General features: G+C 46.3%; 1 protein-coding gene across 2 annotated transcripts in view; it reads left to right on the top strand.

The window, feature by feature from the left end:
* The first annotated feature begins 449 nt into the window (after positions 1–449).
* Positions 450–14,312, top strand: part of ALDH2 (aldehyde dehydrogenase 2 family member) — a 35,772-nt gene continuing 21,909 nt past the window's right edge. For both annotated transcript variants that reach the window (XM_077931171.1, XM_028741315.2), the window contains exons 1-2: positions 450–609; positions 12,470–12,574. In XM_077931171.1, the coding sequence (XP_077787297.1) occupies positions 478–609; positions 12,470–12,574 (237 nt within the window). In that variant the 5' untranslated portion in view covers positions 450–477. The remainder of the gene's footprint in view (positions 610–12,469; positions 12,575–14,312) is intronic.

Genomic DNA, 14,312 nt, shown 5'->3' with positions numbered 1-14,312 from the left:
AGTCTACAGGGTTTTGTTGTTATTTTTCGCGCGTGCGAACGAGCCACGAGGGCGGCTGTGCCCTCATCAGTCCGTGGAGAAAGCAGGCCGCGCGCGTGTCACTCGCTGCGGCGGCGGGGGCGCTTTGCCGGGTTCCGTTCGCGACCCGCGTAACGTGTGAATGCTCCCGGCTCCGACACGCCGGGCGCAGCTGAGCGCCGCGGGGGCGGGCCGCGCGCGTGTCCCTCGCTCCGGCGGCGGCGCGCTTTGCCGGGTTCCGTTCGCGATACGCGTAACGTGTGAATCCTCCCGGCTCCGACACGCGGGGCGCAGCTGAGCGCCGCGGGGGCGGGTCCTCGCCAGACCGCTTGCCATTGGCTGCCTGGAGGCGGGAGAGGGCCGTTGGCCGACTCGCCGTCCCTCCCCCGGCCGGGCGGAGCGTCGGGGTGCAGCCCAGGCGGCGGGAGCGCGCGCTCCCTTTCGCAGGAGGAGGCGAGCATGTTGCGAACGCTGGCGCTCCGCTCCGGCCCGCTGCGCCTTCGGGCGGCCCCCTTGCGCCTGGCCGCCAGAGCCTGGTCCGCCGCCGCCGTCCCCGCGCCCAACCCGCGCCCGGAGATCGCCTACACGCAGGTAAGGAGCAGGCCGGAGCGGCCCCTGCTTCTTCGCGGGGGAAGCAGCCGCGCCTTCTGCCCGCCCCCCAGCCTTGCTTCCCATGGCCGGGCAAGAGGTTCCTGGAGCGCGTGCAGAGGGCAGGCTCTCCCTCGCTACCCGCAAGCAACTCCTTTCTCCGACCCGGACCCCCCGGACCCTCAAGAGGAGGGGGTCTTCATCCGTATCTTCCGCACCTGCAGAGAGGGCTTATCTTTTTTTTAAAAAAAAAAATTTTAATTGGTTTTCACAACATTATAAACAAACACATAAGACAAACAACCACAAATCATAGCCTTATTGAAAATTACACTTATTAACATTGTTAAGTGACTTCCTGGCTTCCCCTTGCTTGAATTTCATTGCATATCCTTTTAACGGTTTTCCAAATCACAGTTAACATCCTTAGATCTTCACATTATGAAATTAAACATATGAATTCATCACTTAACATAAATAAAATCCTAAGCCAATTAAGTATCTGCAAGCTGTTTCCAATTAATTCAACTTAACATATTGAACTAAGTAATCATTAAATTTAATCCACTCTTCCTGATACTCCTCCTTCTGGTCGCGGTATCTTCCGGTTAGGTTGGCTAGCTCCGAAAAATCCATCATCTTCATCTGCCATTCTTCTTCTTCTTCTTCTAATAATAATAATAATAATAACAACAACAACAACAATTTATTATTTATACCCCGCCCATCTGGCTGGGCCTCCCCAGCCACTCTGGGCGGCTTCCATAGAAACCAAAAATATCACTAAAATATCACACGTTAAGAACTTCCCTGAACAGGGCTGCCTTAAGAGGTCTTCTGAATTTCAGGTAGTTGTTTATCGCTTTGACATCTCGTGGGAGTTCAGTGGTTGCAGCAAGATAAGCCCTCTCTTCTATTGGAGAGAGAGGGCTTATCTTGCTGCAACCACTGAACTCTGCAGCCTCCATGACTCCAGGATATATCTGGGAGGAGAAAGTGTTCAAGTTGCAAAGGAAATGGCCGGGGGTTTGGATTTTGGATCAAATTCTGGCCTCCCCCTCCGAGATCTCCTTAGTGTGAAAAGCCCTGATTTCTAGCCAGATGAGAAGTTTCTCTCTTTCGCCCTGGCCTTTTCCTCTTCTGCTAGATACTGTATTAAGAAACATAAAATGTAGCATTTGCAGGGAAGAAAGAAAAAAAAGGAAGGAACGCCCCTGTCTCTCATTCCCTTTTAATTAGGCAGTCATTTAAAAAGAGGAAAACTCGGGTTTGGCAATCCATAGTTTGCCTCGTGGAAACTTCTGCCACTTTTTTTAAAGGCTGGCTGCAGGTGGAAATAACGGCGGAGGTTCCTGATTCCTACTGACCACACACCCGCACTCCCTCCTCAGGAATGCTGAAATCGTGAAAAAGGAGCATGCACAGAACTTCCTGAACTGCAATTTTGCACATGCAACGCCCGCCTCTTGTCTTGAGTGGCTCTGGAAACACACCCTTTTTTTAATTAAAAAAAATGATATTTATTAAAAGTTTAAAGATTACAGAAAAAAGAAAAAAAACTGCAAAGAAAATTTTACAAAACATACATTACAATACATAAAAAGGGGGGGGGGAGTACATAAAAACCAATACAACAATACAACAAAACACACACATCCAATATTCCATATCTTTATCTTTCATTTGCTTGTTTCATCGACCTCCTCACACCTCCCTTTTTGTGTTCTAGTTTAATTAATTGTTTCAGCAAATTCTTTCCATCTTTCTCAATTTTTGTTGGGTAATTTATCTTAACAGTCTAACCTAATTAATTAACTCAGCAAGTCCTTTCCATCTTTCACTATATTCTGTCGTTCAATTTGCCTTGATTTATTTTAACCTTATCTTACCATAAAATACCTTAAAGCTTAAAACTTAATACTTATTTATACATAACTCCTTATATCATTTCTACTAAAGCCAAATAGTTTCATTCCAACATTTTCCCTAATATTTGTTAATTTTACACTAATTCCCAAAATATTTTTTTTTTAAAACAACTTTCTTCCAATCTTCATCCAACGTCTCTTCTTCCTGGTCTCGGGTTATGTCAGTCCTTGCTGTCCATTCCATCTAGTCCATCAACCTGGTAATCTTATGTCCGAGGCTCTTAAGTCTTTTCCATGTCCCTTCTGCAGATCTTCTTCTTGTTTATACCTGCACTTTTCCTTGTCTTTTGTTGATCTCTTTCTTAATTTCTTTCCTTTCTCATTGAGGAGTAGGTCTCGGGGAGACTCCAACCCCAAATTATCTCCATCTCCCCTCAGCAGATCAGCCCATTCCCCACAGTCCCACTCCCCACAGTCAGCAGTGTAGTCCAGAAAATATTTAAAAGCATGTTTCAAAGTCCCTCCGAGATTAAGAGCCCCCACAACTCCAGACCCCCCCTGGCCCACTCCAGATTCAATCTTCAAGAACAGCGGCTTATGCTCCTGCAGGGCCTCGGGTCTCTCCATTTGTGTTACTTGAGGTTCAACAGCAACCTCCTCCATTATCTTCTGCACTTGCACTTGCCCTGTCAAAACAGGTTCCTGAGTTGGTTCCTGAATGGTTTCTATATGAGTATTCACCGTTTGTCCAAAGTTTTTAACTGCAACAGTCATCAAATCCATCTTCTCATGCATCTGCTCCAACAAAGCGCTTGTCTTGCAAAAAGCAAGCACCAAAACTTCTTCTAAACACATTTTTTATTCAAGGTCAGAGTCTGGTCCCACGATCCTAATCTCCCAGCTGTGAAATCCCCAGATCGACTCCAGCAACAATTTAACAAGCTCCCTCTAGAGGAGACAATTTCTATTTATATCCATCTTTTAAAAGCAGGTCCAACAAAAGAAAATTACTTTCACTTTTCAAATATTTTGTTTCTTTTGAATGCAAAAGGCAACATTAGAATCAATTTGTTTCTCTTTTTTAGCTATCTGTCAAAGACGTTCCATTCACAGTCAATGAACTTCCCCAAAAATTTCTGTCTCTGGCACCCCGTTCCCAGGTTTGAGACGGTGGAAATTTATCTTTCTTTACTCTCTCTCCTGCAGGCTTGAACAGTCAAAGTCCGCCCCCCCTTTCCAAGGGTTTTTTTGATGGTTATAAATGAAGGAAATTTAGACCTTTATATACTACTTTCCAGACTTTAGCTTGCAAGGTTTTTGCTTCAGTCTATTTACAAAAGCGGAAGGCGGACTTCCTGTTTTGAGCCTTCCCGCTTCGGTTCCAAATTAAAATGTTTCTTTAATCCAATTTTCCGTTTCTACTCACGGGTACTTGTTTAGAGTCCAATTGTCCACAGGAAAAAGTCAGCGCTCTCCGGCAACGGCTGTGCGGCTTCACTCCGTAAAAGTAGCAGTCGATTCAAAACACCGCGCCGCTCACCCCACGTCGCTTCGGATCCCCGAAAAAGGGTTTCCCTGCGAGTAGGGGGGCGCTCCTGGTGTCAGCCGAAACCCACGTTCCCAGGCTTCATCCGCCTGGGATTTTTGAGGGGTCTCCGCCTTCGCCGCGGCGGCAAGACCCGATTTTTAAGGAGCGGGTTCCTCCCGGTCAGAGGAACTCTGATATTGCCGATGGCGCTAACCCAGAAGTCTGGAAACACACCCTTTTTTTAAAGTGGCACCTGCAACAACATGTTGCAGTATGGAGTGCGGCATCCATACCCTCTTCCAAGACGACACACCATGACATCCCCTTTTCTGATTTTTGCATTGCCCCCACAACAGTCAGCCAGCCTTGAGGTCCATGCTCAGTCCTCGTTTGGCTGCTTCCGGTTCCACCCCCCCTTTAATATCACTTAGTAAAGGTAAAGAGACCCCTGACCGTTAGGTCCAGTTATGACCGACTCTGGGGTTGCGGCACTCATCTCCCTTTACTGGCCGAGGGAGCCAGCGTACAGCTTCCGGGTCATGTGCCCAGCATGACTAAGCCGCTTCTGGCGAACCAGAGCAGCGCACGGAAACGCCATTTACCTTCCCGCCGGAGCGGTACCTATTTATCTACTTGCACTTTGACGGGCTTTCAAACTGCTAGATTAGCAGGAGCAGGGACTGAGCAATGGGAGCTCACCCCATCGCAGGGATTCGAAATGCCGACCTTCTGATCGGCAAGTCCTAGGCTCTGTGGTTTAACCCACAGCGCCACCGGTGTCCCATTAACATCGCTTGTCCTCCCAAAATGTTTGCATTTCTGCAAGCCTGCCGGCCCTCCTCTCCTCTGTCTGGATGGTGTAGTTTTTAGCTGTGTGAGGATCCACACCAGGGGTCAGCAAACTTTTTCAGCAGGGGGCCGGTCCACTGTCCCTCGGACCTTGTGGCGGGTCAGACCATCTTTTGAAAAAAATATATGAACGAATTCCTATGCCCCACAAATAACCCAGAGGTGCATTTTAAATAAAAACACACATTCTACTCATGTAAAAACACCAGGCAGGCCCCACAAATAACCCAGAGGTGCTTTTAAAATAAAAGGACACATTCTACTCATGTAAAAACATGCTGATTCCCAGATCATCTGTGGGCAAGATTTAGAAGGCGACTGGGCCGGATCCAGCCCCCAGGCCTTAGTTTGCTCACCCATGATCCACACTCAATCCTGGGTTTTGCAAATGGAGAGAATAGCTAGCTACTGTCTAGAAACTAAATTTTGGGCCAGGGGCTTCTGGTTTCTCAGGAGGAGTCCTTCTTGCCACTTGCTTAGGCTGTTGCTTCTGTTTTCTCTGAAACTTCCTGACCTTGGAGGTTCCTTCCTTCTCTGACTCCCCAACCCTCCAGCAAGAGTGACTGGAGGATCCTGTCCTGAATCATTGATAGACGTCATTTGTCAGCCACAATTTCCCCAAAGAGCTCTATGTGAGGCTACCTTTGAAGGTGACCCGGAAACTGCAACTAATCCAGAATGCGGCAGCTAGACTGGTGACTGAGAGCGGCCACCAAGATCACATAACACCGGTCTTGAGAGACCTACATTGACTCCCAGTACGTTTCTGAGCACAATTCAAAGTGTTGGTGCTGACCTTTAAAGCCCTAAACGGCCTCGGCCCAGTAGACCTGAAGGAGCGTCTCCACCCCCATCGTTCTGCCTGGACACTGAGGTCCAGCGCCAAGGGCTTTCTGGCGGTTCCCTCATTGCGAGAAGTGAGGTTACAGGGAACCAGGCAGAGGGCCTTCTCGGTAGCAGCACCCGCCTTTTGGAACGCCCTCCCCTCAGATGTCAAGGAAATAAACAACTACCTGACTTTTAGAAGACATCTGAAGGCAGAAGCTTTTAATATTTGAAGGACTATTGTATTTTAATCTTTTGTTGGCAGCCGCCCAGAGTGGCTGGGGAAACCCAGTCAGATGGGCGGGGTATGTATAAATAAATACAGTGGTGCCCCGCAAGACGAATGCCTCGCAAGACGAAAAACCCGCTAGACGAAAGGGTTTTCCGTTTTTCGATACGCTTCGCAAGACGATTTTCCCTATGGGCTTGCTTCGCAAGACGTTTCCATCTTGCGAGTCTTGCGATTTCTTTTGCTCCCCCCCCCTTTTTCTAAGCCTCTAAGCCGCTAATAGCCTTTTAGCCGCTAAGCCTTTAATAGCCGCTAAGCCGCTAATAGCCTTTTAGCCGCTATGCCGCTAAGCCTTTAATAGCCGCTAAACCGCTAATAGCGCTAATCCGCTAAGCCGCTAATAGGGTTGCTTCGCAAGACGAAAAAACCGCTAGACGAAGAGACTCGCGGAACGGATTATGTTCGTTTTGCAGCCAATTATTATGTTTTGCAGATTATTATGTTTTGCAGCCAATTTTCCTGTCTAAGGCCATTTGTACTTTTCAAGCAGTATAATACCACTTTAAAGAGTCCTGGCTTGCCCCACAGAATTCTGGGAGTTGTAGTTTGTGAGGGGTGCTTGAGAGTTGTTAGGAGACCCTTCCCCAGCCTCTTCCCAGAGCGACAATTCTGAGTGTTCCCTGGAAAGAGGGATTGGTTGTTAAACCAACCTGGGAATTGTCGCTCTGGGAGGGGGATAGGGTCTCCTAGCAACTCTCAGCATCCTTTACAAACTACAGCTCTTGGGGGGGAAATCCATGATTATTCAAAATGGTGTCAATAGCACTTTAAATGTATTCGGTGATGTTTTGGACTACAACTCCCATCAGCCCCCGCGTTTGTGCTTCCACCATCGTGGAGCTGTGCTGGCTGGGGCTGATGGAAGTTGTAGTCTGGAGGGTCCCAAGCCGAAGGTGGATGGCACTTAGAGCATCTCGGAGGAGATGTAAGACAAGCTAGTTAAGACTTTGAATGTGTGTACTGCTTATATAGGACGCGGGTGGCGCTGTGGGTAAAACCACAGTGCCTAGGACTTGCCGATCGTATGGTCGGCGGTTCGAATCCCCGCGGCGGGGTGAGCTCCCGTCTTGGTCCCAGCTCCTGCCCACCTAGCAGTTCAAAAGCACCCTTAAAAAGTGCAAGTAGATAAATAGGGACCGCTTACCAGCGGGAAGGTAAACGGCGTTCTGTGTGCTGCGCTGGCTCGCCAGATGCAGCTTGTCACGCTGGCCATGTGACCCGGAAGTGTCTGCGGACGGCGCCGGCCCCCGGCCTCTAGAGTGAGATGAGCGCACAACCCTAGAGTCTGTCAAGACTGGCCCGTACGGGCAGGGGTACCTTTACCTTTACCTTTTACTGCTTATATAACATGATTTATCATCTACAAATAATCCACCTTTTCTTCCCGCCCCTTTCTTTTTTGAGCTGCTGGTGGACTGTCGCGGGTGTGGTCTCAACTTCTTTGGTCATTTTATTCTAATCGGATTTTTGTTAACAGTTCTTGGTGATGTGCCATGCCATTAGCAAGAGAGAACTAGAAAGGCAGCCAGGTTTTCCTGCACAGTGACTTTCGTGTGTTGCCTTAGGGATTGCTGACGGGGTGCTTTAGAGAAAGTTATGTGCACTCTGATCCTTGCCCAACACTTCCCGGATAAAAGAAAAAAAAACCCACAGCAGTGCAAGCTTGTAACTGTTGCTGGTGGAGGGGTGGTCGTTGTAATTCTTGCATCCATTTGGGAACGGAGTGTGCCTGGCAGATTGGTGACTGTGGGGGCAGAAAAAGGGAAAGATATCAGCTCTCAGTGGGCCCTTCTGAATATCAACCACTGTACATTTTGCTCTTTCTGAGTGTTGTGATAAGAGAACATCGCATTTGTCTCCCAGACCTGGTCTAGAGGTTGATGGGAGGCTGTAAGAACATAATTCAATTCCAAGCACAATTCAAAGTGTTGGTGCTGACCTTTAAAGCCCTAAACGGCCTCGGTCCTGTATACCTGAAGGAGCGTCTCCACCCCCATCGTTCTGCCCGGACACTGAGGTCCAGCTCCGAGGGCCTTCTGGCGGTTCCCTCACTGCGAGAAGCCAAGTTACAGGGAACCAGGCAGAGGGCCTCCTCGGTAGTGGCACCTGCCCTGTGGAACGCCCTCCCACCAGATGTCAAAGAGAACAACAGCTACCAGACTTTTGGAAGACATCTGAAGGCAGTCCTGTTTAGGGAAGCTTTTAATGTTTGATGCATTACTGTATTTTAATATTTTGTTGGAAGCCGCCCAGAGTGGCTGGCAGAGTGCCAGTCTCCTCTGGCAGGCACCCCCAAACTCAAATTCCCATCATCCCTGACCACTGGTCCTGTTCGCTAGGGATGATGGGAGTTGTAGTCCCAAAACATCTGGAGGGCTGGGTTTGGGGATGCCTGTCCTATGGTTTCCAGCAACAGGCTCAGAAGATTGCCATGAATAAGTTTAAAATAGAAGAGAAATGCTTGAGGGCTGAGATCTAAGATAGGAATACTGTATAAGAAAACTTTTCTCTGTCTACTTTCTGCATGCATGTTTTTATAAACGTCTATCCTCTCACCCTCTTACTCTAAATTAATTTATCTAGTCTCCATGGTGCCCCAGGCCATCAGCCCAAAAAGACTTTGGGGAAAACATGATGGAGGCATATAATATTGCAAGTAGTGTGGGCCCAGTAGATTGACACGTGTGCCTTCCTTCTGGGTCTAGTAAGCAGCACATAAGCGGCACACAAAACTCTACCAAACCATTCTACGTTCTAAGTCTTATATTAATAATCCAAAAATTGAGAGAGCTATGTACAAGATCTACTACAGAAGCCACAAACAGAAAACTCCTTCAAATTGTGTCCAAAAGGATGATTCAGTCTTTAAAGTTCCTTTAGCCAGGCTCCTGTAGATATCAACAAAGGTAAGTTGGATCAAACGAAGTGTCAGGGATGTTACGCACAAGAGTTAGACAGGGTTCCAGCATTTGTCACCTGTTTCGCCCATGAAGAGTCTTTGGCTTCTTCAGTAAATTCTCTCTCACGGTTTTGATATCTTTATGAACATTCAAGTCCAAATGTTACATTTCTTCTTAGATTAAGCTACAATATTTAATTTCTTTCTTCAGGAAATTCTCCCTCAAGATTTTGGTGTATTTACATACATTCAACTTCATATGCTAAGTAAATGAATAAATGCTCAAGTCAAGAGTAGATCTGGTACATAGCTCTCTCAATTTTGGGATTGTTAATATAAGATTTAGAACGTAGAATGATTTGGTAGCGTTTTGTGTGCCGCTTATGTGCTGCTTACTTTATACTGGTTTACTACAAGACTTGGCAGTATAGGTTCGTTTCTCCAGTTCCCAGATTGGGAAGGTTGCGTAAGTTGATATGCACTCTTATCATGCCTCCTCCGTAATCTGTGAAACAAACAATCAGACTTCATCCTTGTTCATTGTAGAATGTTGATCTGGATTTTTTGTGTGTGAGTTATGCAGCAGTTGGCAAGATACCCTGACCTCTCAGTTTACAGCCCCAGATTGTAAAAGTTTGGCTTTTCAACTCTTCCGCGGCTGGGAGCAGGAGCTAGCTTCTTCCCGAAACTTCCACCTTCCTTTTCGTCTCACTTTTGAAACCAAGCAGCTGACAAACCGATCTGGAAAACACTGGTTGCCATCTCCCCACTTCTGCATTTGGACTGCATTAACTCAGGCCCTTTCTGCACGGTACCTTTAAAGCACTGTGATACCAGACACAAGATTTGCCCACACTGGAAGAATGGCAAACGCAACTGATAGACTACATGGAGCTGGCCGAGATGACTGGCAGAATTCGAGACCTGGGAAAAGAGGAGGTGGAAGAGGACTGGAAGAAGTTTAAAGACTATTTACAAAAATTTTATAAATTGTATGAATGTTAAGAAGGTGCATGAAAGGAAAGATTATGGCATCAGCAGCCTAGATGAGATATGTATGAGAATAAGTTGAAATATAAAGATGAGATTTGAAGTAAAGTTATGCCTAAATTAAGCAGTTAGATATTCGATGGAAACATTTAAAACTAGAGGCATAACATATCAGAATTAGAACATAAGATCTGAAAGAAGGTAATAAATTGCTGAACATAACTTTTCTATCGAGAACGCAGGAAAGGGAAATGTGAGGAAGTCCAGATGGTTATGGAAAATAGGTATGAAAAATTGTGATCTTTTCTTTTCTCTTTTTATATATAGTTGTTAGTTATGTCTGTTGTGTTTGATATATGTTTGGCTATTTTCTTTTCTCAAAAAAATCCAATAAAAATATTATTAAAAAAAAATAAAATAAAGCACTGTGATACCACTTTAAACAGTCACAGTTTCCCCCCAAATCCTGGGAGCTGTAGTTTGCAAAGGGTGCTGAGAGTGGTCAGGAGGGCCCTGATTCCCCTTCCAGTGTTTCAATTCCCAGAGTTCCCTGGGAGGAGGGATTGCTTGTTAAACCACTCTGGAAATTGTAGCTCTGTGTTTGTTCACTAGGACATTTGGTCTAGTTTCTGCATTAATCTGAGATTTCTTTTTAAATCTGTATGAAAATGCATACGCACATTTTTCTTCAAATATGTCCTTAAATATGTATTTTATCACATAATCCATATTTAATATGCATATTATTCTAAGCATGCAGTTCTGATTGTATTTTATCATGAGATACACATTTTGAATGCATTTTGAAAAACTGGAACTTTTTTGCCCAATTCAGAGAAATGCAGTCTAAAAGGTTAAGAGGTCTGTGTATTAATACACAAAGTGCAAATCGAGTTGGTTTAGTTAAGAATGCAGACCAAACAAATGCTTATTATTACAAACAAATGCTTCCTGTATAATTTTGTCAGCTGTTTGGAGCTGCTGTCAAAATGAACCGAGGACACACAATACGGGACCACCTCTCCTGGTAAGCCCCACGGAGGACCTTAAGGTCCATAAATAACAACACTTTGGAGGTCCCAAGCCTCAAAGTGGTTAGATTGGTCTCAACTAGGGCCAGGGCCTTTTCAGCACTGGCCCCGACTTGGTGGAATGCACTGTCACAAGAGACTAGGGCCCTGCGGGACTTGACATCTTTCCGCAGGGCCTGCGAGACAGAGCTGTTCCACCTGGCCTTTGGTTTGGATTCTGTCTGAGCCTTATGTTTCCCTCTCCTTATGGTTTTGATTTATTAAAATGAGGCTGCATTTAAAATTGTATTTTAACCCATATTTTAATAAACTGGGTGTTGATTTGTTTGTCGTCGTCCCCTATTAGGTTTTATTGTAATTTTATTGGTGTTAGCCGCCCTGAGCCCGACTCTGGCCAGGGAGGGCGGGGTATAAATAAAATATTATTATTATTATTATTATTATTATTATTATTATTATTATTATTATTACCACCACTACTACTACAGTATTACAATATCTGGGCCAAATTGTATTATAACTAGCACTATGGGACAGGTGCTGGCATTTGAAAAGGGGCCACAAAGATTGCCTTCTCCCCCCCAAGCAACCGGGAAGATCGGGGCAGCAATTATCCTTGCTGCAAATGGCGGGTTGTATTTATTTTTATTGGCAAACATCTTAGGCATTTTTTGTGTTGCAAGCTGGCAACTTGTTTTGCAAGCTTGGGCCACTTCTTATTTCTTCTAGAATCAGTTACTTGTTTTGGAAGAGAGTATTGTCCCTTTTGCTACGCTCTGATAAGTTCTTATCTCTGGTGCTTATCTCTGTTTGTGCTGGGTAAATGAGCTGGGCGGCAGTTTCTGAATCAACGGTTGCTATATGTATCAAAGGTTTTTCATAAATGGCTGAAGAATATGAACACCTAGGGCAGTAGCTGTTTTGAATAGGCCAATATTTCTTGCTCTCTTGCTTTATTGCAATGCTTAAGATGCTGTTCAGGCCACTTCTTGAAATTTCTTTCGTTCAGGGTAGTGCTTGAGGGTCCACTTTGGTATTTGAGCATCTGTGGGTCTTCGTTTACAATGGGGTTTACAATGGGGACGCGGGTGGCGCTGTGAGTTAAACCACAGAGCCTAGGGCTTGCCAATCAGAAGGCCGGCGGTTCGAAACCCTGTGACGGGTAGCTCAGTCCCTGCTCCTGCCAACTTAGCAGTTCGAAAGCACATCAAAGTGTAAGTAGATAAATAGGTACCGCTCTGGCGGGAAGGTAAACGGCGTTTCCGTGCGCTGCTCTGGTTCACCAGAAGCGGCTTAGTCATGCTGGCCACATGACCCGGAAGCTGTACGCCGGCTCCCTCGGCCAATAAAGCGAAATGGGCGCCGCAACCCCAGAGTCGGCCACAACTGGACCTAATGGTCAGGGGTCCCTTTACCTTTTATGGGATTACTTCAGGAGGGGAATGGCACTCTCAAATCTGCCTCTCAACACTCAGGTTCCGCCTAGCTGTGTGTTGGTTCCTGAAGCATCGATCTCTTCGCCGTCAGCCGTCGCTGTGAAGCGTTTGCGCCCCGAAAGCTTACAGTCCACGTTTTCAATTGCAGATCTTCATCAACAATGAATGGCATGATGCGGCCAGCAAGAAGACATTCCCGACCGTCAACCCGTCCACAGGGGAGGTTATCTGCCAGGTTGCAGAAGGAGACAAGGTACCACATCAGTGGGGTCAGGGGAAATGCCTGTCCCAGTTTGTTTATGCTTCGTGCCTCCTTTGCCAACCCAGTCTCCTCCAGATGTTTTGAAAAGCACCAGGTTGGCAAAGGTTCGCAAGTTGGAACAATAGCAGCTGCCTTTAAATGGAATCGGACCATCTAGTAAACTCAGGGGTGGCCAACTCTCAAGAGACTGCAATCTACTTTCAGAATTATATACTGGCATTGATTACCCCCATTTTTGGGGGGTTCGGCTCAAAGTTGCTGAGCTTTTTTAAGGGAGGAGAAGAGCCCCATTTTGGGGGAGGTTAAAAAATAAGCTTTTGGGAGGATTTCCATTTTTTGGGGGGTGGGTTAAAGGCATGGGTAAAAGGGGTAAAGTCACTCACAAAAAGATCGCACAGAGCTCAGTCTTCCAGAGATCATACAACCATGGAGGGCAGGAGTCAGTTTTAGCGATGCTATGGAAAGGGAGCCAGAGATCTACCAAAACCTCACGGGGATCTACCAGTAGATCGTGATCGACCTGTTGGACATCCCTCTAGTACTGGATTGTAACTGTGCCTTTCAGCCTCGCCCCTGGCACGTGGTAAGTATAATATCACAAGTCTTGTTGCAAAACTGACTGTTAAGGTATTTACTATTATTTATTATTTAGATCCTCCCTTTCTCCCAAGCTGGGATTCAAAGCGGCTTCCCACAGTTAAGAACATCATTATAAAATATAAGTAGTTGAAATAAATCAACACATTTAGGACCAGCAATTAAAACCTAGTTTTCCCTGACAGCTGTGGTTAGCAGCACCTGCGCCTCAGTTTCCAAGGACCTGTCTGGGCAGAAATGTCTCAGCCTGCCAGTCTGACCTCTCGTGGGAAGAAATCCTACAATCTGGGAGCAGACACAGGGAAATCTCTTGTGCCACCACCAGCCGTTCCTCTGATGTTGACGCTCACTGGAAGATCTTAGCCCTCAGGCAGGTTTTTATGAGGAGATACAATCTCCCAGGTAGCTTGGACCCAAAGAGTCACGTGGCACCTTTAAGTTTTATGGTTCTTGGTACTTTTGAGGGCTTTGATTTAGTCCTCTGCTTGCTTTTGCTTTAATGGAGCCTTGGCAAGTTCTGGCAGATTCAGGAGCTTGTTGCAACTTGGTGACCCTTCTTTTTGCAAGGGGTGTGTGTCCTTAATAAAGATACTAGCCTACAATGGCATTTGGGATCGTATCAGTATGTCTATTGCTGTTATTTTAAGCTTCCGTGAGCCTATAGGAACAGGTAGAGCAGCAATTTACCACCTAAGGGCTTGCCGCTTTCTACAGGTTCTGCATCTCTGCCTCTCAATTACACCAAACATAACTTTCCAGCAACATAGAAATCATCTGATTGTCTGGCCTTAATCAGAGATTGCGAAACAAACAGGCTGCTCCTGGCAGAAGGCCACACACAGAGTAAACATTTCCTTGTTTTACCAGATCACCAGCCTTTATACGGCTGCGCTTTGGCAGCAAATATGTGGCTGTTCCTTTTCACATGGTAATGTTATATCTGGGCAGAAGCTGGGTTAGCAAACAGGAATGACACAGCAAAAACTGCACAGCGCCCCGGAGCTGGTTCCCTGCAGGCAGCACCCAGGGAGGAATAATTAACTGCGTAGTATCTGGCCAGGCAGAGCGAGCAAGCAGGAAGGGTGGGGAGATCTGTCAGTCTGGGTTTCTCTCAGGTTCTCGTTTTCCTAAA

This window comes from Podarcis muralis, chromosome 7 (genome assembly GCF_964188315.1).
Source record: "Podarcis muralis chromosome 7, rPodMur119.hap1.1, whole genome shotgun sequence".
NCBI lineage: Eukaryota > Metazoa > Chordata > Lepidosauria > Squamata > Lacertidae > Podarcis > Podarcis muralis.
Note: the sequence above shows the minus strand (reverse complement) of the source record. Positions and strands in the feature narration are given on the sequence as shown.